This window comes from Betta splendens, chromosome 21 (assembly GCF_900634795.4).
Source record: "Betta splendens chromosome 21, fBetSpl5.4, whole genome shotgun sequence".
Taxonomy (NCBI): domain Eukaryota; kingdom Metazoa; phylum Chordata; class Actinopteri; order Anabantiformes; family Osphronemidae; genus Betta; species Betta splendens.
This window is the reverse complement of record NC_040899.1, coordinates 7,740,738-7,768,592: the sequence shown is the minus strand read 5'-3', so window position 1 is coordinate 7,768,592 and position 27,855 is coordinate 7,740,738. Positions and strand designations below refer to the sequence as shown.

General features: G+C 43.5%; 1 protein-coding gene and 1 long non-coding RNA gene across 17 annotated transcripts in view; one reads left to right on the top strand and one right to left on the bottom strand.

Moving 5' to 3' along the window:
* Positions 1-233: 233 nt before the first annotated feature.
* Positions 234-27,855, bottom strand: part of LOC114846770 (uncharacterized) — a 39,114-nt gene continuing 11,492 nt past the window's right edge. Inside the window, exon 4 of one of the 5 annotated variants that reach the window (XR_003784110.3) lies at positions 234-521. This is a non-coding gene — a long non-coding RNA (uncharacterized LOC114846770). Of the gene's footprint in view, positions 2,455-8,589; positions 12,576-27,855 lie in introns of those variants that run through there. The other 4 variants (XR_003784112.3, XR_008693364.1, XR_003784111.3 and 1 more) reach the window with 4 other exon arrangements.
* frmpd4 (FERM and PDZ domain containing 4) lies at positions 2,454-27,807 on the top strand. Of its 12 annotated transcripts, none has more exons than XM_055504893.1 (17): positions 2,454-2,542; positions 14,165-14,281; positions 17,588-17,748; positions 17,997-18,099; positions 18,818-18,863; positions 19,784-19,888; positions 20,504-20,611; positions 20,798-20,929; positions 21,287-21,406; positions 21,496-21,632; positions 21,933-22,059; positions 22,253-22,342; positions 22,527-22,709; positions 22,812-22,932; positions 23,016-23,993; positions 24,514-25,729; positions 26,081-27,807. In XM_055504893.1, exons 1-17 carry the CDS (start codon positions 2,469-2,471, stop codon positions 27,303-27,305), a joined length of 5,043 nt encoding a protein of 1,680 aa, XP_055360868.1. In that variant the 5' UTR covers positions 2,454-2,468; the 3' UTR covers positions 27,306-27,807. The 12 variants fall into 12 exon arrangements, with proteins under 12 accessions (XP_055360868.1, XP_028991644.1, XP_055360867.1 ...); XM_029135811.2 differs by having other exon boundaries at positions 17,997-18,117; positions 24,514-25,716; positions 26,086-27,807; XM_055504892.1 differs by having other exon boundaries at positions 17,997-18,117.

Here is a 27,855-nt window from a genome sequence, read left to right as displayed (position 1 = left end):
TGTGTGTGTGTGTGTGTATACATATATATATACTGTATATTGTAGGATAATTAAAAAAATGAGTATGTAATGTGTGTGTGTGTGTGTATATACACACACACACACACACATTACATACTCATTTTTTAATAGCTATGATAATCTAGTCACACAATGTTGTGATCTAAATATATGAAACAGATTTTATGGTTGAGAAAGCGAAAGCATACTCTGTGTAAGTATCAAGACTCAAAAAGACGCAGTATCAGCTTTATTGAAGAGTCAGCACCAAATTAGAACCAGAATATAACCTCAATTAGAAAATTGTTAAAAGAAGCCATTTTTAAAAATGGACTTGAGCTTTTTAGGTATTACCCAGTGATGGGAACAAAGGACAGTCCGTGCCCACAGTCCTCCGTGGACCACTTTTCCTGGCCGTGAGGCAGTGGACATACTTGGCATGTCGTGCCCAGGGAACAGAGTCTTCCTGTGGGAGTCCTGGGGGAAGGGACCTGTGTGATAACGCGACATGTGAACCAGCACTGCAGTTACGATAAGGATTCATCAGATACCAGAGTCCACCAAACAGACAGGGGAAGCGGCGATAAGGGGGCGGTCTGTGTTTGATCCACTTATTTGGTGGTGGCCAGCTTTGGAGTAAGCCTTCTAGCAGATCCGCATCACGCTTCCCGTCTTCCCGTTATGTCATTTCTCAGTGGAGTCAGTGCAGCCTTGGGAATTTACATCCACGATATTCTTAAAGGACCTACAAAGGATGCCTGGTTTTACATATATAAGACAATAAAAATGTAGGTTATGTCGGTTGAACTGATTTCTAAATCGTCTTCACTGACACAACTGTAACACAATGAGGATGGTGCGCAACAGAAGCGACTTGAGCGACAGTCCTCACTGTAAACATTCTACTAGCAGACATCTGACCACTAGATGGTGCTAACGCGCCCACTATATTTCTACTGGAGGCACGACTCCTACTGTACTTCATCATCAAATCAACTCTGGGTGATGAGATGCTGCAGGTATTCATTTTCCTTAGGCTCATCAGAACATCCTTAAACATCCAACAGATTTTGCAACTGTAGTTTTAACAATAGTTTTTATCCATTTATTTATTACTTCCTCATTTAGAGCAGTTTACTGTTGTCTTCTTACATTATTCATAACAAAAAAAATACATGGTTCTGAATAAAATCATTTACCAAACATTTCTGATTATAATGTATTTATGGTTGTAAGATTAGAGGAAATGTACAGCAAAAGGCAGCAAAGCATACATTATGAAAACAGCAAAATAGATGTAATCTAATAAAATATTTATGATGCATACAAAAAATCTTCTCATCCATAATTGTTTCATGTATAAATAACCCCACAAAACACCAGTTATGAATGTCTACTACAAATACGAAAAAAAGGTGTCATGATTAAACAATAAATTCACCGGAGACTCAACATGTTTCCCTTCTAGAAGAGGAGTATAAATGAATGAAGTCAAAATCAATACCTCAGCTTAGCCCTGCTCTAATGCAGTGCCCCCTGTCTGTCACTTGTCTGTGCTGGTACACTGTTAAGCCCAGATTTAGGTGAAAGCAGCCCACGGCCCACTTTCAAAAGCCTCATTAAAGCTACAGTATCTTCTGTGCTAGTGGACCCTGGGAAGTGAGTGTGCCTCTGGTGATGCTGCATGCACCTTCCTGTCTGTGGCGCTTGTTTCCCTGCAGCCGACGTGCAGGTGGTGAGAAATAGCCTTGATCAGCTAGAAATAAATGAGGCCGAAGGATTTTCACTTGCCAGCTACATATGAGATACAATTTGTCTTTATACTCCTGCTGCATGTCTCCTTTCTTTATTAAGGTCTAAGCAAAATGGTGGGGTTCACTTTAAGCCAGTGAGTCATCGCTGACACCCTATCATTTCCTGAAGATTGCACAGTCTGAGACCCAAACATGTGAACGTCTTGTGCGGATGCCAGCCCAGTGTCGAAGCATTTCTGGGGCAGGAGTGAAACACTTATCTTGCATTTATCTTGAGACAAAACACAATTTCCCTTTATCGCTTTAGCAGAGTGCAGCTGTATCAGATTGGTGACTGCAATTATAACTCGGATTTCCATCTCTTTTACAGTAAAGGGGATAGATTGAAGTAATGGTGCGAGGAAAATGGAATCTAGATGCCAGACAAACACTTGATTAAGCACTCACAGAAGCAGCCTCTGCATCAGGCCACGGCCGTGTCATCTCACGTTTCCACTCAACCTGATCCTTCAAACATTACTGGCCAGAAGGTATTGATTTTTCATTCTTCGCAATATCCCCTTGCTGTTAATAGAATTTACGCCAGACTATCAGTGTTTCAAGGAGGCCTCCCCTCCCCTCCCAGCGCTGCCAGGATCATCTCAGTCGCAGAGAGGGCACACGCGGAGCTCCACGATTAGGTCCAGTTATGAGTGGCTACCTGACAGAGAAGACATGGAGAATGACAGCGCAGGCAAGAATGACGTCTGCGTTTGCAGCAGTTTGGGCCGAAAGCGGGAGCAGAAGGGGTGAGTCACGCAACCGTTCTGGTTTTCTTTGCTCCTCTCCCACAAAGCAGTGAGTGATTTATGATTTTAGGAAACATTTACTGTTCCTGCACTTTGCAAATTGCAAATTGCCACAGGAACTGTAAGGAACTCAATCTGTAACGGTACCAGAATTATTTGACATTTCAGTATTCAACATTTTCAAATCTGATACCTGTAGTTTATTTAGTCAAACCTGGTAAAATATAGTTAGTAAAGTTAAATATATTGATGCATTGTTTCTGTAGTACTGAGGCAACAAATTAATTTCATGTATTAATAAATTATAGTCTAAGTCATTTCCCATTGTACCGTAATTACATGAGAAAACCAATTATCGTCTGTGTCGTCGGGCTAATAATTACTACAATCTCTGACTTTCCACATGATGCACATTCTCACAAATGCTGGATGATGAGCTCCGAGCGCGGCCGGCAGCAACACGCTGCTTCTGGTTCAAGTGACAGTGGCTTGATGACCTTAGCAGCTTTCCATGGGCACATTGATTTTTCTCCCACATTACAGATAATTGCTGGGTGCTGTGAATCCGATCCTCCCAGGGCAGCGGGGAGGAGCTTCTCTGTGTTGACACGACAGCGGCTATCTGATTTGAGGAGCGTGATATCCTGAGATCTCATTGAACGCCATTGATGTTTTGTACTTCCTGTCCATGCTAGACTTTACTTATAATTGTGGCCAAGAAAATTCACTGAATGGATTGAAAGGCTGTTTTATTAAAATCACCGCACCATTTAAGCACTAATGAGTAGCAGGGCTTTGTCCAGTTGTGTTAATGGGTCTAAACCTCTTAAATAATTATAGTTAATGATCTGCTCATCATTCTTCTACAATGGCAGAAAATGTATAATTAATGGCTGGATTTGCATCCAAATATTGTAAACGACATCACAAAACCAAATGCAGTGGGCAGCGTTCACATACATCTGTAACCTTTAGGACCAAGCACAGCTCTTATTGCACTACATTGGTAAAATGCTTCCTAAAGTGAGTCAATGTGAGGTTGTTACTTTATGCGGTTTGTTTGAGATATTATTCCTGACTTATCATCTGATGTTGAGATGCACTTTTTCTCATATGCCCTTAGGTCTATTCAGCTAATTAATCACAAATTCATAAGTGTAATGTAGCCATAAACGGCGTCAAAGCAATTTACAAAGGAGCATGTGCTGAAGCTTCGCATTGTTCTAAGGGGGAAACACATGAAACATGAGACGTTGGTCTCCCGGCACATTGTGCTCATCACCACCGCCTTAAATCATCTCTGTTGTGACTTGGAGATAGCGCATGCGACTCCTACTCGTGCGCAGGATTTATGCCCGGTGCACGATTCCTGTCCCCACTCTAAGTGTTGCAGCCTCTGTGACACGGAGAAACAGGCCACTGATGCATCGCGCTGTGGCCCAGGGGCAAGTGTTGGGCCACATGATTGGATGGAGTCACGCGTCGCATTTCTTTCACAGAAAGCTTCGCTGTAACCTCTTACCGCACGCGGAGCCCCTTTGTGGAGCACAGCTACGGTTCATGCGTGGTGCGTGTCGCCGGACACATACTGTACGACAAGAACCGCTTTGAGCGAAATGCATTCGGACTGAGCCAATACCGCGTGTGCTGCTGCACAGAAGGATGCGCTTTTATAGAAAGTTGGGTGCACATGGCGCCGGGCGCGTTATGCAAGCGGCTCCGCTCGCTCGCAGAGGCCGAGACACGTGCCTCAGTTCATAACTAATGGAAGACTGTGTATGCCATTCATGCATGAGGGAGTCGGCCCGAGCTACCATGACGTTAAAATGCCACGGCCGCGTGGTGGAATGTTAAATGTGCTGAGATTAAATAGAGGGAAATGCAGAACGACAAGCTGCCCTGTGTGACTGGAAAACTCTAAAAACATGTACCTGATGCTACTTTATACCATTTAGGCCAAGATCTAATTCCGTGGTCTCTATAGGATTTGGTTTGGTTCTGTTGAGGGTGACAGTTGGCAGGCAGATAGTGATAGACCCTGGATTAAGTCAGAAGCTTAATTTTAAGCCTCCTGGATGATAAAACACATGCCATTTCCAAACGCTTAACGCAGGAATCATATTAATATTTCAGATCGGGACGTTTGGCTCAGTGCTGTTGGAGAGTTTTTGTAAAGGCAAACGGGAAACGTTCCGATTTGTTGATTGTTTTTACTTGTTCTGCTTTGACCAGTGCACCTGGGTAGAAACACGAAACCAGCAGAGGCGAAATTTACGCAAATAGAACATGTTTTTAATGTGAGCCGTGCTCATCCAGCTTCACCAGCTTCACCAGCACCGCGACCCTTTGGAGTCCAGCTGTTCACCATTGATCCCTCTGTGTTTTCTGATGCACTGGCCTGGAATGTGATGTTATTTCATTACTGAGGCAGAAGCGACGAGCTCGGTCTCCTCCCCCAGGGCACTGGCCACTCACTCACTGACACAGGCATTGTATGTAATCATAACTGAATGGCTTAGTCAGACAAGCTCAGTTGCCCATGGAAAGTCCAAATCAAGCAGAGAGAAACTTGGGAGTCAGGAGAAAGGACGAGGGCACGAATCAGTGAGAGCGGTTTTAAAGGCCTGGACGGGAAAAACTGAAACAAGCACTGAATCAAAAGCTCGTCGACAACAATGGAAGCGGACGACAATGAACTCGGTATCTTCACTGTGATTCAGTGAGTACTGTGCTGCGGATTGCTGTCCTGTGCTGTCTCTGCTGTATAATTCAGGCTGAACTGTTTCTAAGAACGAGTGCAGTGATGTAATCTTTGGTAAAAAGCCTTTTAGACCTAAAACCATATGCCTGAAAGGTGAAGACAAGCAGAATGGCTTCACTTAGAATTTTAAGTAATGATGTTTGTGAGGACAGACAAAATCGTGATGTGGATGGCGACTGCTGCTGTTCCCGTGGAACTGCAGAGGAGTTTCTTTAACAGTCATTGGTTTTCTTATCATCTGTGTCCTTAACTAACAGCTGCTTGCTTAAAAAAAAGAAGTGGTTGGTTTTACACGAGAACATTTGGCTGTAACAGAACATCTGTTCGCTGTGGTTTTGGGGGTTGCACAGTATTTATAGTCTACAGAGAGTCTTTTATCTCTGGTTTGTTCTCTATCCGTACTATGAATCATGCTTCAGAGCTTTTTATTGACAGCTGGTCATTGCAGTCGCTGCAGGTTATGCTGAGATGAGAGTGATCCAGGACAGGGAACTTGTGAGCTGGACTGGACAGAATTAAAAAAGAGAGAAAAACGCTGCGTAGCACTTGTGCTTTTGACGTTTTCGGAATGCTTCAAGGGAGACTCGGGCCCACACCCACAACACGAGTGTCAAATATGACCCGCTAGTGAACCACATAAGCATGCTGATTAAGCATCGTGGCCACCAGGCTCGCACCACCTGTACGAGCGGAGTGTCCTGGCAGTCTCCCCATTGTCCTGCTTTATTTAGCTCCCACAGAGGAGGCCGCTAAGTAGTACTTTGAACCTCATCAGCAGGTGGAGTGAATCTGCCAAAGCAGGACCATAAGCTTTTCAAAGCATAGCATGACTCAGCCAGGTAACACTTCACTTCTCATCCCAATTAGTCACACCACTGAATATTCATGGGAAACTAGCGTTCAGATCTTTAGACTTTCCCCTAAAAGCTCTTAAATGCACTGAATAAATCAGCTACAGCACAAGCATAATTACAGACTGGGGAGGTTTAGATAGTGATGTGGCCCATAGGCAAATACATGGTGACAAACACGCACATACACACAAACAAAAGCCTGCAGATGAGCATGAGCGTGTGGGTTCTGAGAGCATTTTGCTCTAATAGTCCAGGGGGCACAAATGCAGAGATCGGGTCATAACGCTTGATCTCATACAGTATTCGGGGGTTACTCCTGTTCTCTGCTGGTTCATCTTTATTTTATCATTAAGGCAGGAGCTGCTAAATGTGAGCACCACTGGGTTTTAAGTAACTAAGTGAAGCCAGAATGACTGAAATCAGCTGCTTTGGGAGAGGTCAGATAGGGATCAGCAGGGCAGCAGGATTTTATTGGTCAAAGCTTCAGCCCTATAGTCTCTTTAGATCATGCTCCTGTCTGACCCTAATATTCTCTGCCTCTCACGTCGGCCTCTGGGCTGCAAGCCCGAACGGACAAACACAACTGTCCACAATACGCTGAGTCTCTGGATCCCCCCACTACAGGACACTGTGGATGCATTTCAAGCAAATCGTCCGTCAGCCTCCTCACGCATCGTTTCCTCCCTGTTGCCTTTGTTGTTGTCCAAATACAACGTAATGATTCGTCGCACTGGTTTTAAGCAATTGGATTAATAAGTCACGTCAGTTTCTGAAATCTGAGAATTGAGAGATCAAATAAATCGGAGTTAGATGTTTTCTATTTATCTGGTGGCATCTTCTCTGTGGCAGCAAACAAATCGTAGCCTGACCCTGAGTGGATGTGACAACCGTCTCTATTGCATGTATCACTCTCAGCAAAGGCACATTGAATCACGCTGCAGAGCCTTACAGGCTGTGGCATCTAAAGGTAGGATCGTTGCTAAGCAGCTCATCAATCGGCACTAGTACAATTTCTGCTACGGCCACACATTGTTCTGTTTATTGCTCTTTCAAGGTAAAAGCAGAGAAACTGACGATGCATATTGCTACGGTTCCCAGTCTATTGATTTACCTTGACAGCTACACCGGATCTAAACCATTAATATCAGCTGCGGTGTTTCTTGTTTTCTTGTTGTGGTTTTCTGGACCTCACTACTGTATGAATAGGTCTTTTTATATGAGGAAGTGTAAAGAAGCATAAAGGCTTTTCTCCTGCGGCTGATTTATTCATCTAGTGACTGAAATATGTAGATGGATTAATACTGTACCTCCTGAAATACAGTAATAGTCGCTTGATGGTGATTATTCATCCCAGCTTTAAATCCATTTAATATTGGAATATGGAATTACTTGCCAAATGGCCAATCCTCTGCTAATTCAATTTTCTATCAACATCTGATACCCTGAAATTAAATATAGGATGTTACAAGCCTTTACCATTGAATTAGAGAAAGTTTGAAGGAATTAAAGCATCTATAAACATGAGTAGCTGAAGAAGCCTGTGAATCGCTGAATCAGTTCCTCTCAGGACAGTTTCTACTCACACACGCGCACTTCTGTGAAACTTCACAGGCTGCGTGTGCGTGCGTGCGCTCGCATTGAGCAGGCAGCTGAAAAGCTCGGACGGCCTTGGTGAGAAGTGAGCACTCGAAGGGAAAAATGCCAGCGTGCAGCTGTGAGACCTGGACCCGTTGGGTCCTCCTGCCTCTCCCGCTGCTCTGGCTGCTGCGTTTGAGTTCTCATTATGCGAGCGGCGCATCACACGGCGTGTCCATTTTCTCCCCCTCGCTCTCCTCAGCCCTTCTCTGCTTTCTGTAATCGCCCAACATGGCTGGGTACCTGTGAGATCAGCCTTTTGGGCATTCGTGGCGTCCGGCGGAATCCCTTCCCAGCGATTCCTGTGGCCGTCCCTAACACACACATCATCCAGCATTCCTCTCCGCTTTCTCTTCCTCCCTCACATCCCACCGCCTCCTCCCCTGCTCGTCCCTCTCTCACTCTGCCTCTCGCCAAAGCTGTTGCTACGGCGCAGCTCTCGCGCATCATTCCACCGCGATGGAAATTAAATGAAGGTGGCTTAACACAGCTAACAGAGGCATGCTTTGAAAGATGCAAGTGAGGGACGCTGCGCTGCCAGATCCTTTTCCATGGGCTGTGGATTTGCGCCGCTGAGGCGAGGACACAGCAATCACTCAGCCATGCAGAAGCCCAGACAACAGGACTAATCTCTCCACCTGACTTGTGGAAGCTCCACTTTTTTTTCTCTAAATCATTTATTTCCTGCTGCCAAAGACAGTGGGACAATGGAGCCGGAGTGATGTAGATGAATTTGTTGCTCTGACTGCAGTCTGCAGCACACATGGATGTGTTCAGCTTTGTGAAGATGCCAAAGCTGTCAGGGTGAGTCCAATGGATGCTGCCTGTGTGTTCGCCTGGCTGTGGCTGTGCCTGTACGGAAAAGGTGCTATGTACGATCAAAGGCATGCGTTAGAGTGTGACACAGGAGCATTGTGCGCAACAGAGTGATTAAAATGCTGAGTTATTGATTGCTCAAGAGAGCAAGTTGTGCAATCATGTATGATGTGAAATGAATGAGCAAGTGAGGCAGTGGAGAGGAGTGGGGGTGGATGCTGAAGCCGATGAGTCCACGCATCTAAACTGTCTCTAGATCCAGTAAGTGAATATATCACAGTGGGTGCAGGTTGTTGCTCTATGACAAGTGCCAGTGTTAATGTCATGAAACCTACAGGACATACAGTATATTGAAATCTTACAAAAGCTCATGGATTGTAGGTTGTTTTATTTTATTCATCTATTTTTGCTGAACTCATGTAAACATGTATGACTTTTACTGTGAAATAATATAGTTTTAATGTAATGTAATGTCATGTGTCAGTGATAAGTGCGATCATCACACACACACATTCCCAAAGAGGAGTCAGGTTTGTGTTTGTATGGTGAGAGCATGCAGGTAAAAGTTACAGCTGATGTCGAAAACATGGCAGCTTTCTTTTTGACTCTTAACGTCTCCCTTTGTTTATTCTGATGCACCATAGATTGGTTCATACGTTATTCATTCAGTGCCAGGGCTGACGCCTCACCTTATGCACCCGTTGATCTGCCCCAGTGGACAGTAATCCTCCTAGGGGATTTGGCTTCATGAGGCACTACAAACCACTGGCGCGGGGGAACAGATGATCATAAATGGGGAAATAATAAATCAGACAGTACGTGTTCCAAGAATACCCATGCTGCATTTCATTTCTCTTATGAGTCATCAACAGACAGACAAAAACATGACATCAGTGCTAAAGGAATCACAGAATCTACTGTACAGTAGCTTTTCACCATGGGAGAATTTACGATACAACTCCCAGTGGACCATGGACGTCACAGCATAGTGTCAGTGTGAGTTAATAATGGCACACGGTGCTACACCTGATTAGACTCACCACAGCTCCACTCGTGTGTGTGTGTGTGTGTGTGTGTGTTTGTGTGTGTGTGTGTGTGTGTGTGTGTGTGTGTGTGTGTTTGTGTCTCCGCTGCCAGAATTAGTCAACAGCACGTTTTACAGGAATAACACACTGTATTTAAAAGGGAACGCTTCCCTTCATTGTCTTTTCATCCTGCCTTGCAACACCCCCAGATGTGCCTGCTGTCAGAAACAAAGGGATTCTCTTGCTTTCATTTGGATCTAGCAAAGATCCAACTAACTCCCAACCTGCTGTGTATAAATAGGCGAGCTGGAGCAGCTCACAGTTCAAGCTGGTTCAAGTTGTGCAGAACTTTGTGCAAGTCTCGTCACAGCGCTTATATGCAGTAGGTAATATAGAGTTACTGTAGCCAGCCACAGCTCCGCAGTGATAATGAGCATGAAGATCACATGTACGTATGTGGAAAGTGTCAATTATCACTCAATACTAGTGATCGTTTGCCTCAGCAGGGGTGTGTGAGTGCCAGCGTGTTTTATTTATTTATGTTGAATCTATTACTGTTCAGTGTGTTTTGACTGCAAACTTTTTAAACAGGAAATCATGTCTGGACACAAATTGATTGGCCTAAATGCCCATCAGAGTGCACAAAGGCCAAAAGATCCGTCACACTTAAGGGTTCAATCAGGAACTCTCAGGGACGGTACACGGGTCAGAAATCGGAGCGGCCAGCTTGTGTGAGAGTTCTGGCCTCTTAGTATAAAAGCAGAGATATTACAGCCTGTTATAGGAGAAATGTCACACGCTAGTACAGTACATTTAGTTTATGTCAGACTATGGAGGATGCTTGTCATTGCGTATTTACTGTGGCATATTCTCTGTGTTAAGCTGCTGTGTACAAACATGCACTATTTACTACAGCATATTCACTGTTCACACTCACTAGGTTGTTTCCTAGATGATGTTTTATTTCCACCCAGAGGAGATTAACTAACCAAAAATCTTTCTATATCGAGGCACCACAGAGCTGCTTAGGGTAGTGCAGTTGCCCATGGCAACAATATCACTGCTTCCAAAGACAAACATAGAAATACAATATTCAGTTAGAATAATGGTGTAATAGACCCTCTTTCAATTTCTCTACATAATCCTACATTTTAATCATATGGACTGTATGAATTGGTTCTATTTTTTAATATTGCTTGAGTAAAACCTGTCTCAGATGTTAAATGATAATGTGAAGTTGGTAAATGTAGAGGTTGGAAATTCTCGAAACAGGTGAGCAGCATGAAATGAGCATTTATGTACAACTACACAGTCACTGTTATCTTTGAAATCACTTTTACAGTGACACGTTTCAGCAGACACAATATAATGAGCACATGTTCTATTGTGTCGTTGTATTGACCAAACGATTAGAGGTAAGGTGGTGGCGGCGCTTTGTATCCTCTACAGCTTGGAGGCAGCCTAAAAGAGGAGCAGAGGAATAAGGCCTTTAATCAGAGAGGTTCCTCTCTGTCTGAGCCACGTCTCTGCTCCACTCCCAGGCCTCCTCCCAGGACGCGGTCATCTCATCTGCTGTCTCTGCACAGACTTCATATCCAAACAGAATCGCATTAGTGGTCCATCTTTGCATAAACGTCATTGTTTAATTCAAGAGCGCTGGGAAATCAGCATCGCAGACGCTTCACTGAGTAATTCAAATCGTACTTTAAGCACTTCCTGTCATACAAGTAAATTAATTAGCTTTAATATTTATTTCATTTTGCAAAACCTCCGTGAGAGTAAACTCGGTGTCTGCATGTGAAGTATTTATGCGGCAGGGACGAGTAGAACAGAACAGCCTGCTGCAATAGATCCAATGGGAGAACATCATCCAATCATACACCAAGATAGCGTAATGTGTTTCATCAGTGATGGCAAATATAAAGGAAAACCGAGGTTTATTTTAAATTGGCCACAGTCCCTCGTCTCTCAAGCGGAGGAGCCATCTTGCATAAGCCGCGAGAACCAACGAGGAAACGCAGAGTTCAGTTCTTAAACAATCAGCACATAAGCATCAGTGAAATGCGCCTGCAAGTGGGAGCCACTGTCACAAAGGCCTCCCAGAATGCCCGTCAGTGTTTAAACTATCTGAACACCTCTTCAATTCTGCATATGCGTAATGACAAGCATTTGGCGCCAGACTGTGGTCTCGTATAGCCAAGCCTCATGGAGATTGTGGAGGTAAATTATTCAAAGTGACTTGAGTGTCTGTGTTGGAATATGCTCTCCTTAGCTGTGGCTTGTCTATAATGCATAGCAACTTCCAGCATTAACGGGACTTCCGTCGTCAGAACACACAAAGTTGCTTCTTCGCAACTCTCTTCTATTCACGGGGATGAGAGAAAAAGTGAAGCACTGTGATAAAGCAAGGATCACGGCGTTCATGCAACTTTTATGACGGACGGCAAAGAAATCTCACCATCTTTTACTGTAATTAGACTTCTGAAATTATAGATGATGTGAAATTGGGATACGAGACGACCAGAGATCGTCTGAATAAAGACATCAATCTGTCTTATCGATCGGTAAAACTATTTGTTGCTATTTTAACAAGAGCTTTTAGGGTCAATAATGCTATTGTTTATTCAGCTCGTTAAATGTCTGTATTGTAAAGTCGGTACAAAATAGTAGTAGTAGTCATGTCCTGAGAGCAGTTCCTACATTTGCAGCCTGAACACCGTGCTCTAATTGTACTCGCTCTGACTCTTGGGTAACCTCTTCATGAATTGTGCAGCATAGCTCGGCCACTTGGCGCTCGATTACTTAGCCCAATGTGACTTGCAGGCATCATTTATTAATGCTAGCTGAGGAAGATCAGTTTCACTGTCCACCAGTGAGTGAACCTTTGCAGCCTCTCCGCTGAGCTGGAGTGCTGTGACTCAGTGGCATAATGCACCTCTCGCCTGCAGACAAAAGAAATCAAAGATCACAGTATCTATGGCTGGGCTGTTAATACACAGACGCTATGGCTGAGAGACAGAAAATGGATTTTGTGGAACCATTTGTCAGTTCAGTAACACACTGTCGAGGCACAGCGTCTGAAACTGTAAGTACAAAATGCTTTATTATGTTATAGGCTTTTGGCAAAATGTCACTTCTTATGATGTAGTCCGGCAAAATACCCCTATGTTATGAGTACAATGTGTAAATCTGCCACAGAAAACGTGCCTTACCATGGGTGTTAGCTTCAGCCCAGCAGCACAAACTGAGGCTACGAGTGGGACTCATCATCGGAGTGAACATTGCTCTAACAGTGTCACACGGAATCCAGTGGCGTCCTCATCATCTGAGCTGCACAAAACGGGTTCTAAATATACACCACTGGAGCTCGCTCCTAGCTAATGTACTATAGGTCAAATAAATCCATATCCATGTGGAAACACTAATGCCCCCAAACACAGAGACATCAGATTGCTTTCACAAACAACTTAAAATGTAGTGGACAAAGGAAAAAGTCCAACTTCGGCTTCAGCACGCGTTCCTTTACGAACTGAGGATCTTTTAATGCAACCAGTAGCACCTGGGTCTGTTTCACTCACTAGTTAAGAGACGTCAGGGCCAAACTTCACTTTGAGCTGCAGTTGTTTGTACTGGGTTGCTTTGTAGTGCTGCGTGGCCTTTCTTTGAGCTTATACAGTATGTTGTGCTGATGAGCTTGTAATTATTCATTTAGATCTCATGAAAAGGGCATGCCCATGGGCGCACACACCGAGACACTCCCCCATACAGATACAAGCGTTTCACACAATTTATCATCAGCGCTACGGTAACTGGGGAACCATTTAGAGGCAAAGAAAGAGGGGCTTTGAATAATGAATGCGAAGAGCCCTGTTACACGGCAGACAAGCCTTTGAAGTGACATAACTTACTGCCACCTCGTTCACAGCATCATCGGGGTGCAGAAACAAAGGCAGAGATAAAGGGAAGCCAAGGTGTGCGGGGACACGGTTTTACCCACGGCACCGTTCTCTGCCAACTTGTAGCAAAGGGACAATTATGTTTTGTTAGTAAAACCAGCTGAAAATGAGATTTAGACTCACGCTGCATCTCCTACAATAGGCTGCAATCAACAGTTTGCGTTCCGTTCTTTGACTTTATCACACTGTTTGGCCATTGAGCAAATCAAATAACCACTAAATAACCACTTTATAGGACAATTCCTCTGGGCTGCTTTTGTAAAGTATGTGCTGACATCTAGAAATAAAACCAATTTCATGCCTCTCAAAGCATGAGAGTGAAGCATGACAACTTAGCCTGCGTGTCGAGCTTACGTAATTAATTTGATTTGCATTCACTGACTGAGCTGTGGCTATGGGACATTGTTTATCGTGCTTCAATCAGACATTCCCTTATCACTTCACATCAGCCCACAGCTAACTTTACAGCCGAAATATGCGCAAGACTAATGTTACTCTGGAATGAGACTTGCTGAATTTTTAAAATGTTCCCAGCAGCCTTTAAGTTTCTCTACGTCTGCCCTTCTCCTTTTCAGCCACAGGACCAAATCCTCAGGCTGGCCTCCGCCTTCAGGGACCTGGAGCGGTTCACAGGGACCCCCAAATGGATGGGACATGGGCACCAGTAGAGAGGGGCGTGACTGCTACATCAAGTAAGTGCCCTGTGTTTAAAGGGACTGAGGGGGAGCTTTCTCTGTCCCAGATGTTTCAGCCTCGCTGCCAACCTGTGATTATTCCAGCCACGTCACTGCCTCCACACTGTGCGCTCAGAATACTGATTCTATGCTCCCTCCGCTGCTGCTGCTGCGCGCACTCGGCTCTGCCTACTCTCTCTCTCTCCTTCTCTCACTCACACCCACAATACTCCTCACGCAGCCTCCCACATGCAGAAGAGGGATTTTGAATGCGAGCGTGTATGCGCCGCCGCCGCCGCCGAAGACGTCCACCTGCGCAGGGATGTGTTTTGATCTGAGGGTCTACGTTCCTCAGGGGAAGCGGGGTTTCAGTGCTCTCGGCGTAGCTGCTCCACTGTAATTGGCATTTCTGGATAGATGTACAGGCAGGTAAAAGGAAAGTCTCTGCTGCTCCTCGATATGCGTGTCTGCACATGTTGGATTGTGAGGGAAAAGTGCGTTCGCTTGCGTGGCGTCTTCTGTTGGTTTGTCTTCCCTCTGCTGTGTCACACTCGTGATGTGCGATATGCATTCACGCGGGGTCTAAAAATACTGCTGCATTTATGATGCAAAAGGCGCCCGTTTGCATGCTGGACTGGAAAAGTTGCATGGATATAAAAGAAAAACAGGCTTATTTGCATTGTATACAAAATAAGAGGAAGACTTGTCACACATGGGCTACGGCATGAGAAGCGTGATGTCAGAGGAGTTACATAAGAAGTAAAGAGCAGTGAAAGTGCTGGGCGCCGAGTGTGTCTGGATGAGGGCGATCACGGTGTGGCTTCTTATTTAGCTTCAATACGTTTGAGTTAATCACATGCATTTTTGTGTGACTGTCACTGAACATGGGAGTTTTGTCAGCCCTCCAGGTAACTGATGTTAAATTAACTCCTGCTATTTTTCAGTGGAACTCGTGTCTCCTGTGCGTGACAGGGTCGCATAAATAAATCTGCAGCCATTTAATATTTACAGTTCAGCATTTTATTTACAGTAAGTTTTGTAGTTTAGGGACCAGACCACCAGTTTAAATCACAGTACACATACGTGTGGACACAGTCAACATCAATATTTTTAATTGACTTCAAATCGTTTCTAGTGCCACAGTTGCTATAACAATTTAATTTCCAAACCATTGATCTGTCAATTTAGGCATAAGAACAAATATGACAACAAACATTTCTTGTGATTGCATAATGTGAACAAAATACTGTATTCTAGGCCGAAAAATACAGCCCCCGCAGCAAACAGGAGTTTGAGCTGTGTCAAAGCACCTTTTGGAGCAAGGGCCATAGAATGCTGGCTTTGGTTCGCTTACTCCACTTTATCCACAACAGTAGCATAGTAGATATACTAATATCACTGTACAGTAGCGTCCTTTGGTGTGTTTGGCGCATGGATCTCGTTAACTGTATGGAACGTACTGGTGCAGCTTGTGATTGTCGTATACTGGGTTGTGGAGCTACACGAGCAGCTAATGGGTATGATTAGAAACCATTAGATGCATGGCTGTCTGCACAATGGGAATCCAGCCATGTTTAGCAGGTGGCCATGCAGGGGAGGAGACAGCACTCTTCCTGAATGCACAGGTCCATATGGTTTATATTTGTGCACAATCTGCTGCGTTGGTCATTCGGGACATAAAACTGACACAAAAATCCAAATTAAATGTTTAATAGAAGTAGCTTCAGAATTGAAAATGTATGAGTTTCAGGGTGAAGAGTTTATTATTTATGGGGAATGTACAATTCATCTTTTAATGCTTCTACAGACAAGTAAAGATGTGGTGTTTGTCCTCTTGGTACAAGTTTGAGTGTCACTACATTAAATACAATATTTAGTAGCTAATCAAAGCCAAGCTGTTGCACCTAAAACAAGGGTTGTGAAAATGGGGGAGTTTTTTAAACTTGATATTCAGGCTTGCTGTTTGTGCTGCGGACATTGACGGGCTGTGTGTGGGGAAATTATTCTGCCTGTAGACAACACTGGGAGCCGGATGATCGTTGTGCTTACAGCAGCATGCAACTGCTATACAGCAGCCGCGGTTCAGGTCTGTCTGTGGCCATTTGTTGCTGTCACACCCCCTCTTTCTGCCTGGTACTGCCTCCTGTCAATACTGGTGAGAATTGTATTCTGCTATTATCTGCATTGGTTCCCACAGACCAATACGAGAGCATATTTATTGTATTTTCAATTCATCTTAAATTTTATTCTAAGGTACCATTGTGAAAATGTATTGTATTGAAAATTAGGGGTTAATTTCAGACTCTCCAAGTCTTCTCTAGACAACTGTTGCTACTATACTGTACATGTTACACCTTTGTAGCTCAACTTCTAACAAAAGAACATCCCCGTGTTTTGACAGGAGATGTGGCCTAAGATTTGTTTATCTACGATGCTTTTCTTTGGTTTCACAATAGAGTATTTTATATACATTTTTAAATATATATCTCTGTCTACAGCACAGAACAGAAATTGGGCTCAGGACTCATTACCACAACAAATAAGGCTTCAGAAATACTGCAACACAGTCTTTCCACCTCCTCTTATCTACTGGTTTCTCTTCAGCAGCTGCATTACAAACTCAGAGCGCTTTCATACTGTAGCTAGTCCAGAATAGCGGTTGACAGTCACTAAGCTTTGAACATATTGTTGCTGTGTTTTTTTTCATAGGTTTTGCAAGCGACAGATTTGTCTGTGTCTCTGTGCCATGAAAGATAAATTGTTAGTATTTAGTGCTGAATAGTACATGTGTCAAGAATAACTGTGAATTACACACTGTCTGCCCACGGCTTTAATTAACCAACATTGTTGGCACCATATGGAGCTGCTGCTGTTTTTATAGTCAGGGAGATGGAGGAAAACTGTAAAAACCCAAAATATATGTACGCTACATACAGACTGTAGTAAGTAATAGCTGTGTTACACCAGCCTGACACTATTTCTGTCCTGCATTTTTATTAATGTGGTAAGCAAACTACTTCCTGCACACTGTACTGTAGCGGAGATACAGAAACCTGTTTGCTTCTTGGTGAAGCACAGGGTGGATGTCTGCAATCTAATATTACAAACATTGAAGCCTGATTATCATCGCCTACACAGTCTATTTACTGTATGCAGCAATGCATTACATTCTATTTTCAAAACAGTCTCCGACATGCTGTCAATAAACATCCTGGATTTAGTCAAACAGAAGACTTTAGAGATAGAGCCATTATAAGAAGCTGGGGCAGAGAAGCCTTTTTCAAAATGCTTGTATTTAAGCTGCTTTACTCTTCATCCCCACAGTCACGTCTCCCAGAGCAGCTCCTTGGAGGAGATTCGGCTGGACGGGGACAAGTTTGTGCCACCAGCTCCCCGGAAGGTGGAGATGAGAAGAGACCCAGTGCTTGGCTTTGGCTTTGTGGCAGGCAGTGAGAAACCTGTGGTAGTTCGCTCAGTGACACCAGGTACAGTAACATGGCCAGGTTACATAGTGAGCACTGACACACCATTCATTTTAATGGCCGTTTTCAACAACACTTGAACTATAAAGGGGATAGGATACCGCTAAGGCCGCGTTTTACATGGATGATTTCTTGACTTTAACATCCCTCAACAAGTAAACATTCATTAGAGCCTTGAGCCGCCAGACAGACGACCAGGAAAACCAGGAGCAACAGAGCAACTCACCTCATACCACTCTCTGCTTTGGCAGGGGGTCCTTCAGAAGGCAAGCTCATCCCAGGAGACGAGATCATCATGATTAATGATGAGCCAGTCAGTTCAGCGCCCAGGGAGAGGGTTATTGACCTTGTCAGGTATGCTAACACACCAAGGTAAGTTGCGATTGCCTCGCCTGCTGATAAATCTGCTCTGGGTTCTGTGATACCTCAAAAGGTTTTCACCTTTGTTCTTTAGGTGGAGCAACACTAATTCTAAGCACAGTGCTGTCACTTTACAGGGTTGTCTTGTGAAAAATACATGAGTCAAGATATCAATGCTGAAATAAATTGGACCTTTGTGAAGGTTATGAAGTCAAGATTTTAGCTGATAGTGATCTAAATATGCAATTCATTTAAAAGCAAAGGGTGCAGGTTGCAGTCAAACACATAACATGCAATTGTTTGTTTAATTTGTACTATGAAATCACATGTTAATAGGCGTTCCAGTCACCTGCTCCATTCACGGTGATTTACTTGCAGCTGTAAGCTAGTGTTGCTTTTTTTCCCCACAATCTGTCTCATTTGATTAACATCACTGAAACAGCTGAGTGGCTGACTGTGAGCGTTTGCTCCTCTTATGACCTGGGTGCCAGGCTGTAAACAGTAAATTAGTGCATGGAAAAGTGCCCACGAGGGCTCCTATGGCCTTGCGTGAGCGCTGTCACTGCAGCACAATGTTCTTTCTGCAGCACATCCATTCATCATGTTCTCTCAAAAAGCATCAAAGCTGTTCTGAATACCTAAAATATTTCCAGATTTTGCAGTAGTGAGTTGAAACTGGTTGAAATTCTGTGTGTTCTTTTTTGTCCTACAGGAGCTGCAAGGAGTCGATTGTGTTGACAGTTGTACAGCCGTACCCAGTAAGTTCCATCCTATGAATGAAATTGAGGATGTTCTATTGAGCTGTTTGTGTCTGGAGCTGATTATTTGTAGACTCTGTGAAAGCAAGTCATTAATCTTGCCATATGTTTAGGTTGGCACAGTATCAGTACTGTCTTAGCGGAGTGTTAGAACTCAGCTAACTCAAAGCGAGTCCAATTACTGTAGTCTTTCCAAGTCTTCATGTTGCAGCATTGCATCCTCGAAAGCCCCCAAATGAACCTGCCACATCAACATTTACTAGAGTCACAGAGCACCAGATGGTGCTGAACACACAGTGCCAAGAGCATATATTTGGCCTTTGTTTACAGTTCACATAATAAGTCAGTAGAAATGGAATTATGCTTGGAATCCCTCCAAAAATACACCAAAGCATTAGTGCATGCTCACAGAATACAAGAAGCATGTTTATTTTTGGACAGAAACGTATGATCTCAAAATCTTCTGAATAACATGATGAGGATTATGGGGTTATAGACGCACTTAATCCTTTCTTAAATTTAAAAAATCCTAAATAAATCCAATATCTTTCAATTGCAGGTAATCATTTAACTTAGACTCAGTATTTAATGCTGCATGATGAGAGTTGAAAAAAGGGTTTGATTTGCGATGAAACAATAATGTAATGCTCAGAGGACCAAGCAGTTCTTATCTTCCAAACTGTAATAATTTCAATTTACCAGCTGTTTTTTTGCACACTCAGTGAAAACAACAGTCCTCCCTTTTACGTCTGTACAAAGTGCCACATTTATTACATCAGCATCAGAGTAAAGAAAGGGGAGGTCATCACATTTCAAGAAGGAAACATGTCCTTGAATTGAGTAAAGCTGAAGAATTCATGAATCATCTCTGAAGGAATGGATTGTCCTTTAAAGTTTTTTTCTCCTCTCCTTCCTAAAAGTCACCCAAGTCGGCATTCATCAGCGCAGCCAAAAAGGCCAAGTTAAAGACTAATCCTGTTAAAGTCCGCTTCGCTGAAGAGGTCATCATCAACGGCCAAGTCCCTGTAAGTCACTGGACACCGATTCATTTTTGTACAGGGACGACAGCAGCAGATAAGATCTGTTCAAGATCAAACAGGGAGCAGACGTTTTTCCTGAAGCCTTCTATAATTCTGTTACACTCGATGAGCTGTGCGCTGCTACGACTCGTCACTCTCTGCCCAGAGTTTCTGATAGGCATCATATGGACAGATATTATTTATTGCCACTTCTGTTAAAATGAGTCATTAGGTCATGTGGACATTAGGTTTTAAGGCATATTTCTATGGAAAAGCTAGCTCCATTACAAAATTACCATTTGGCCTCAAAAATATCATGGAAGTGAAATTAAACCACTGATTTGTTAGACATTTTGTGAAACACTTACAGAACTATTGTTCCTTGTCTTCCGAAGTTCACCATTTACAGTCTTTTCCAGAGTTTTAAATTGATTCTTTTAAATTTCTTTGAATATTCAGAGCTATTCAATGAGTAATCATTTCTCCCTGGGCCTTAACTATGTCTGATTACAAAATCTTTCACCCCAGCTCCTACTAATGACATTTAATACAGTAGGAGACACAGTTTTCAGTAAGAAACAGTGAGATTTTGATGATGAATTGCATTTTGTCCATCCTCAGGAAACTGTGAAGGACAACTCCCTTCTTTTTATGCCAAATGTCCTGAAGGTGTATCTGGAGAATGGGCAGACTAAATCATTTAAATTCGACAGCAACACATCTATAAAGGTAGGTGCTGAAAAAAGCTGTCTGTTAAACTTTAATTTAATTAACTCGAGTTAAAATATTGACTGTTCGTCATAAAGTGCAAACCTATGTCTTTCTCATGACTTACACTATGACTTGTGTTTATGGCTTTGAGCGGGCATCTGTACAATCCATGTCACATTAACAATGACTTTGTTTGTGCTAAAGGATGTCATTTTGACCCTGCAAGAAAAGCTTTCCATTAAGAGCATTGAGCATTTTTCTCTGATGCTGGAGCAGAGATCTGAGGGATCTGCCAGCAAACTCATGCTCCTGCATGAGCAAGAGATGCTGACTCAGGTAAAATATTTCTCAGGTGGTTGTAAACTACAGTAGATGTAAATATAATAAAGCACAAGGTGGGTCCAACTATTTTCATTTGTATCAATGCTGTATGGGAAGAGGCTGTTTGATTTATAAAAGCAACTAATCATGACTAATGTTTGTATTAGAAGATTCATATCCACCTCATATCTGTCCATTCAGCTTGAAACCACTACCAACTGCCAAGTAGCTTAGCATAAAGACTGTTAGCTCCGTCCAAAAAAATCCACCCACTAGCTCTTCAAAACTGAATACTTGTGACAAGACAAATTGCATTGCAAGTGCAAACAACTTGATAACTAATGGAGTCCTCTAATTATTCAACTACTCCAGGTGACACAGAGGCCAGGGTCGCACAAGATGAAGTGTTTTTTTCGCATCACATTTGTCCCAAAGGATCCGGTGGAGCTGCTCAGGAGAGACGCAATAGCATTTGAGTACCTCTATGTTCAGGTGACTATCAGTAAACGCAGATAACAGATGCCACATTTCAATATACAAAAAGTGACCTCTTCCTGGTTTCTCCTTCACTGCCCTTCCAGAGCTGTAATGATGTGGTACTGGAGAGATTTGGGTCAGAGCTTAAATACGACACGGCCCTCCGTCTGGCTGCCCTGCAAATGTATATTCTAACCATCAACACCAAACAGTCACAGAAAGTTTCCCTGAAGTATATAGAGTGAGTAAATCAAATTTCACACTGTGCTGTGCTTGCTAGAGTCAAATGCATGTCTCCCATCTACAAAACTGTATTGATTCTGATAACTTGTTTCCTCTGTAAAAGATAATACTAGTCCCAAATGCTGTTGTAAAACAAAATAGAAATACTACTGTTCTGCTGAAATGTCACAAATATCTTCTTCTCATTCCTAAATTAATTGTGATATAGCGTAAATCAATCACTATTCAAAATGAATTCACGTTTTATTAAAGAGCTCAAGTGACCTTTATCCATTTCTTTTGAATTTCCAATCTGCAGGAAGGAGTGGGGTTTGGCCTTGTTCCTGCCTCCTGCAGTGCTTTCCAGCATGAAAGAGAAGAACATCAAAAAAGCCCTTACTCACATCCTTAAAACCAACCAGAACCTAGTGCCACCTGGTAAAAAGGTAGAACATTTTGCATCTTTATCACTTTTTATCCAGCTCTCTTTGCCTCCCATCACATCTGAGCAAGACTCTTGACCGCCACCTAGTGGAGAGTCAAGTCTGCCTGTTGGCGTCTTGAAAAGACGCTGCGGACTTGCTCATTTAAAATGCTTGTATCTTATCTTGTATGTGGTGTTTTTCCTTCCCATTACAGCTGACTGCTTTGCAGGCAAAGGTGCATTATCTGAAGTATCTCAGTGACTTAAGACTGTATGGAGGACGAGTGTTTAAATCAACACTAGTTGTGAGTAAAGCCTATTGCTAATGTATTTCTTATGCTGTTACTGCTGTTATTTGCACAAAGTACATTCTTTGTACCTTGCACCATTTGAGGTGATATTTTGTACTGTTGCAGAATAAAAGGGGAACCCGTGTCATGCTGCTGATTGAAGGGTGTTACAAGCACTGACTTTCTTCCTCTTTTGCAGCAAGGCGAGAAGCACACTGAAGTGACTTTGCTGGTGGGCCCAAGATACGGCATTAGTCACGTGATTAACACCAAAACTAACCTGGTGGCACTTCTGGCTGATTTCAGTCATGTCAATCGCATTGAGATGTATACAGAGGACGAGAACAGAGTTAGAGTTGAACTTCACGTCCTGGATGTAAAGGTTAACAAACCTCCTTCAGTTTTTTAATGAGGCATGTGCTGACTGGTTTTGCCAAGTAATTACTCTCTCATTCACACTGTCCTCTGTCTGCCTCTTTCACAGCCCATCACTCTCTTAATGGAGTCTGTTGATGCAATGAATCTGGCCTGTTTGACTGCTGGCTACTATAGATTACTGGTGGACTCCAGGCGCTCCATCTTCAATGTGGCCAAAAACACAGAAAGTAGGGAAGCATGTGATCTGAAGCAACCGCTACACTTGATGACTCATTTTGAGGTGTGTTTATTGTTTGCTTCCTCTTTGCAGGCCACGCAGCACGAGTAAAGCAGAACTACCAGAGCATTGAGTGCACATATAGCACACCCCATAAGGGATGTGAAGACAGAAGCATACAGCGTTGTAGTCAAGATTATTCTGACCAAGAATGTGAATACCTTGACCATGGCAGATGTGAAGGCCAACCAGTTTATGTTACTGAGATCCACCAACCCCAGCACACAGTCCACATGGCAGAAAGGGTGGAGTGCTGCAGAGCCCCTTGCTCCCAAACTTACCTCAATGTTCCAAGGCCCAGACCCCAAGAATCCTCCAGGAGTGCAAAGGTCTCCTTTATATTTGGAGATCCTCCCTTGGACAGTGTAAACCCTCAAAATCTGGGTTACCAGAGACTCATGGATGAAAGCCCAGAGATTCTAGACAATCACAGTTCCATGTACAGGCGTCTTGAGGACGACTATAGGATGATGGATGCCATAGAAGATGGGGATGGGTATCCGTACGCCACAAAAATCTTTGGCCCTGCTGAGTGCATCGAGGAGCCGCTGCTGCATGATATCTGTTATGCAGAGACAACAGATGAGGCAGAGGATGAGGATGACATAAGCTGTGAGGAGGACATGGTGATGAGTGACATTGACAAGCCTATGTTGCTCTCGCTCTCTGGGTCCAGTGATGACATCATAGACTTGACCTCCCTTCCTCCTCCACCAGAGGGTAACGATGAGGAGGACAATGATGTTCTGCTGCACTCTCTTAACTTGGCCATAGCTGCTCCTCCTCCTGGCTTCAGGGACAGCTCCGATGAGGAGGAGCAGCAGGGGGCAGGACCTCGGGCCCAGGGGGTTCGCAATGACATCCCAGTGTCTCTTATTGACTCCGTGCCCACCCACCGGGCGGAGGGCCACGGGGAGCCTCTGGACGATGCAGTGGTGTCCACCTTACAGGCACTCGAAGCCCTCGCTGCATCGGAGGAACAAAGTCCGGCACAGTCAGAGAGTAGCACAGGTTCTTCTTATACTATTGTAACGTTCATCCATTAACACCACACAAGTTCCAGCCATTCCCTTTTGATTTGATGTTGATTTTTTTTCAATAAAGTCCATTTTGTTCTATGTTTCCATTCGTGTGAGTATTTCTTCATTCATTTGCACGTGCAAACAGTTGTGTTCATAAGAGTATTGTTTACTTTGTCAAAATCTGTTCCTGTTTTGTGGTTAATTTTCTTTTTTTCTACTGCCTGCTGCAGATTGAGGGCAGAGAAAAAAATTATTTTAACTAATGTATATAAACATTACCATTTTTTTTGATTATTTGCTATTATCAGTATTTTTACAGCTTAAAACATTTTTATAGTAAGTAGATTGCTGTATTGTTGTGTGTGCTGTGTTATCATTAACTCTTTTAAAGTACTTAAATGCTGATTTACATTGTCATCACTGATCATATTTGACTCCATAATCTGTGATATTGTGTTAATCTGTGATTAAGTTGTTAATGAGATGTTTGTTTTTTCTGTGACACACAGGTGTAGAGTTATCGCGAGCATTTAGTCCCGACTCCTCAGATTCTGGCAACGAGACAAACTCTTCTGAGATGACAGAGAGTTCAGAACTGGCTTGCGCACAGAGACACTCAGAAAACCTGAGGATGTACGTAGCCATGACAGAGGGATACCATGCCATGAACGAGGAAAAGACAGAGGTGGCTGCATCTAGAAATGGGGGAGCGAGAGCTATGCCATACAACCCCCAGGAGCATCAGGAGGAGACAAAGTCGTCTGCTGCCACCTCCTCCCAGATGTTTCACTCAGACGGTGGTGAGATGGAGCCAGAGACTATGGAAATAAAATCAGTGAGTGAGTTCTTCACTAAGTTGCACATGGGTTCAGTGATGAACAGACAGAGGGGAAAACAGAAGGAAGCAGAGGGCAAAAGCCAAGGAGATGCCTGTGAATCCTCTGACAGGTCCCAAGTAATTGCTCAAGACACCACCAAAGAGGACCCCCCTCATCTGGTTGGGAAGTACAATGCTTTCACTGTGAGAGATTCCTATTACATGAATCAGCTCGATCTGGGGCGAACTCACTATAAAGACCGGCATCAAAAATGGCAGCAGAGAGCGGCTGGAAACAAAATGGCAGAGAATCTCTCTGCAGAATGTGTGAATGAGTCACAGGCTTCCCACGCAGACAGGTTGACACTAAAGGGAGAGAAAAAGGACTCTGATGAAAGGAGCCAACAGTTAAATGCCCAATTCCGCTCGCCGTCTAAAGCACCCATCCCCGCAGAGGGCGACGCCGCTTCACAGGATAATGAGCAGCCCCAAATGAAGATTCCACAATCCGAGCACGATGTCACACGCTTATACGACTACCATGTAAGCAAGCGCATGTCATCGATACAGAGCGAAGGCGTTCATTCTCTGCAGAGTTCACAGTGTTCCTCCATCGATGCCGGTTGTAGCACAGGCAGCAGCAGCTGTGTCACGCCCATGGATTCTCCCCTGTGTGCCACAGATAATATGCATGTACTGTCCGAGTCCTCACTCAGAGGCCTCGGTTATGTAACTGCTGAGGAGAAATCTTACGGGGCACCGGGCCAAGCGAAAGCTGCCCATCCCATGGACCCCACCCTGCTGAGGAAGATTCACGCAGCTACCAGCGCCGAGCCTGGCTTCACGATCCCACGGGATGGCAGCCACAGGATGCCCAAAATAAAAGAAACGACAGGTAAAACTAAACAGTAAGCTACTTCCTATTTGCTACTAGACAAAATCTCTACTTTTCTATTTTAACGGCAAAATGTGCTTTCACCAGAAATGTGTAGTTCATGTTAATTAGTGAGTTTTAGAAGTGCAGCTGCTTCTTCATCATTATACTAAATGAACCAGCTGATGACTCAGTTTTATGCTGGTATACAGTTATTAGTGGCACCAGCTGCAAGAAAACAAATTAAGGTACTTGTTAAACAGTTCTGTTTGGCCCGATATTAATTTTACTTGCACTAACAAGATCTAGTAGAGTAATTAATTTACACAAGATGTATTGTCAAAGAGATACTTAACAGTTCTGTTTGTTTTCCTGCTACCCCTAGTGTAGCTTGCACACAGCTGAAGAAGGTTGAAAAAGAGTCATCTTTAGCTCTCTATAATGAGACCAGTACCACCACCACAACCATGTCACCTTCATCCTTACGAAGTAGCACAGAGCCCAGTAGGCTAACACTGGCCTGCTCTGAGACCGACCCACACGCCCTGGCTTTCCCGTCAAGTGGATCATCATGTGAACCTACAACCGGCAGCCTCAGGAAGCCACACAGGGTCCGGATGCTCAGAAGGAGCTGGAGCACCACGATGCCAGGTTCCAGGAGCTTAGAAGCACTAATAGAGAAAACCAAAGCCACACTTACAGGAAGGAGCAGTGGTCAGAATTTGCAGTCTCATGATGAGCCAGAATCGCAGAGGGAATACTCTATCAAATCCTTGCCCAAGAGCTTGTCCCAGGGTTTACTAAGCTCTAATTCATCTGCTGAAGAGCTACTGAGAGGAGCCTCCGCATTGCTTCCAGAGCCAGCGGTACCAAAGTTGGCTGTGCGGAGGTGCCACAGGCCGTTCAGTCATTGCTTCCACAGGAGAAAGACAAACACAGATGGTGATAATGACGGCAGAGATATGCCCTCACACACATTGTTCTCTGTCAGCACTGTTTCATTCTGTCCAATGGAAAGGCAGAAAGCTGACTGTAAAGTAAAAATGACCACTGATGTGAATGACTCCAGCCTCAAAGCAAGGCTAGACCATGTAAATTCGATGAAGGGAAAAACATACAGCCTCCACACAGGGTTTGCACTTGCACAGAAGGATGCTTTAGAGATAGTCGACGTGCTGCGTTCCAGCGTTGGGCGCTTGGCCAGGCGCGAGAGGTCAGAGGTCAACAAGGGTGACATGGAAACGTTCTCTCAGCTGCTTTTGATGCAGGCCAAACTACTAAGCAACTCCTGCAGTCAGATGGCCGTGGAGTACAGCAGCCCCGAGGAGTTGCTGCTTACTCTGACGCACAGCTTTCACACGCTCTGCTGCTTAACACAAGCCTGCATGTCATTAATGGAAGGCCTGAGCACTGACAGAGAGCGGCGCAAACTGGTGGCCAAGGTGGATGAGATCGTCATGAACTACGTGTGTCTACTGAAAGCGGCCGAGGCAGCTGCAGGAAGCTCCCCTAGTGACCAAAGTGTGAATGCATTGACACATCACTCGGCCACCATTTCTACTATTACAAGCTCACTAACTCACTCACTGAAAACATTGCTCACCAAATAATCTGTTATTTTGACCCAATTATTGAGTTTAAAGCCATACATACAAGACATGGGTGTAACAACCAATGTGAACTGCTGTGAAAAAAATGCCTTGTGTATACAGTATTTTATTATGTAAAATAAATATAAAATTATATGAATCATTAAAATTTTAAATAGATTATATTAAAGCCTCTATGAAGATACCTACAACCCTTCTGTCAAGTATATTACGTAATATTACAGAATAAAGATTATTTTATTGTTATATAATGATCTTACATGTAGATTATTAAAACATTATTAGTACATTGTTTATAAATTGTAAACTATATATTATGTTGGACAAATGCACACATGATATATAACTGTTAAGAAATCACCACACAGAACAATATGATCAAATAAAAAAAACACGCTGCCTGTTTCATTTGATAGATTCATGTTGATTTAATTAATAGCTTACACAAAAACACTTTACTGTTATTTTCTGTGATCATTAAAAGTATTAAAACTTTTTAAAAGTCTCTAATCATTTTTGAATGTTTCTAAGTTTGTATTTAGTGCCAACT

What these genes read in the sequence shown, in the direction of transcription:
- frmpd4 (XM_055504892.1), top strand. Translation starts at nt 2,469, where the DNA reads ATGGAGAATGACAGCGCAGGCAAGAATGACGTCTGCGTTTGCAGCAGT. An exon ending in CAGTTGTACAGCCGTACCCA is followed by an intron (nt 18,864 to 19,783) that starts GTAAGTTCCATC and finishes CCTTCCTAAAAG; the next exon opens with TCACCCAAGTCGGCATTCAT. An exon ending in TCATCAACGGCCAAGTCCCT is followed by an intron (nt 19,889 to 20,503) that starts GTAAGTCACTGG and finishes GTCCATCCTCAG; the next exon opens with GAAACTGTGAAGGACAACTC.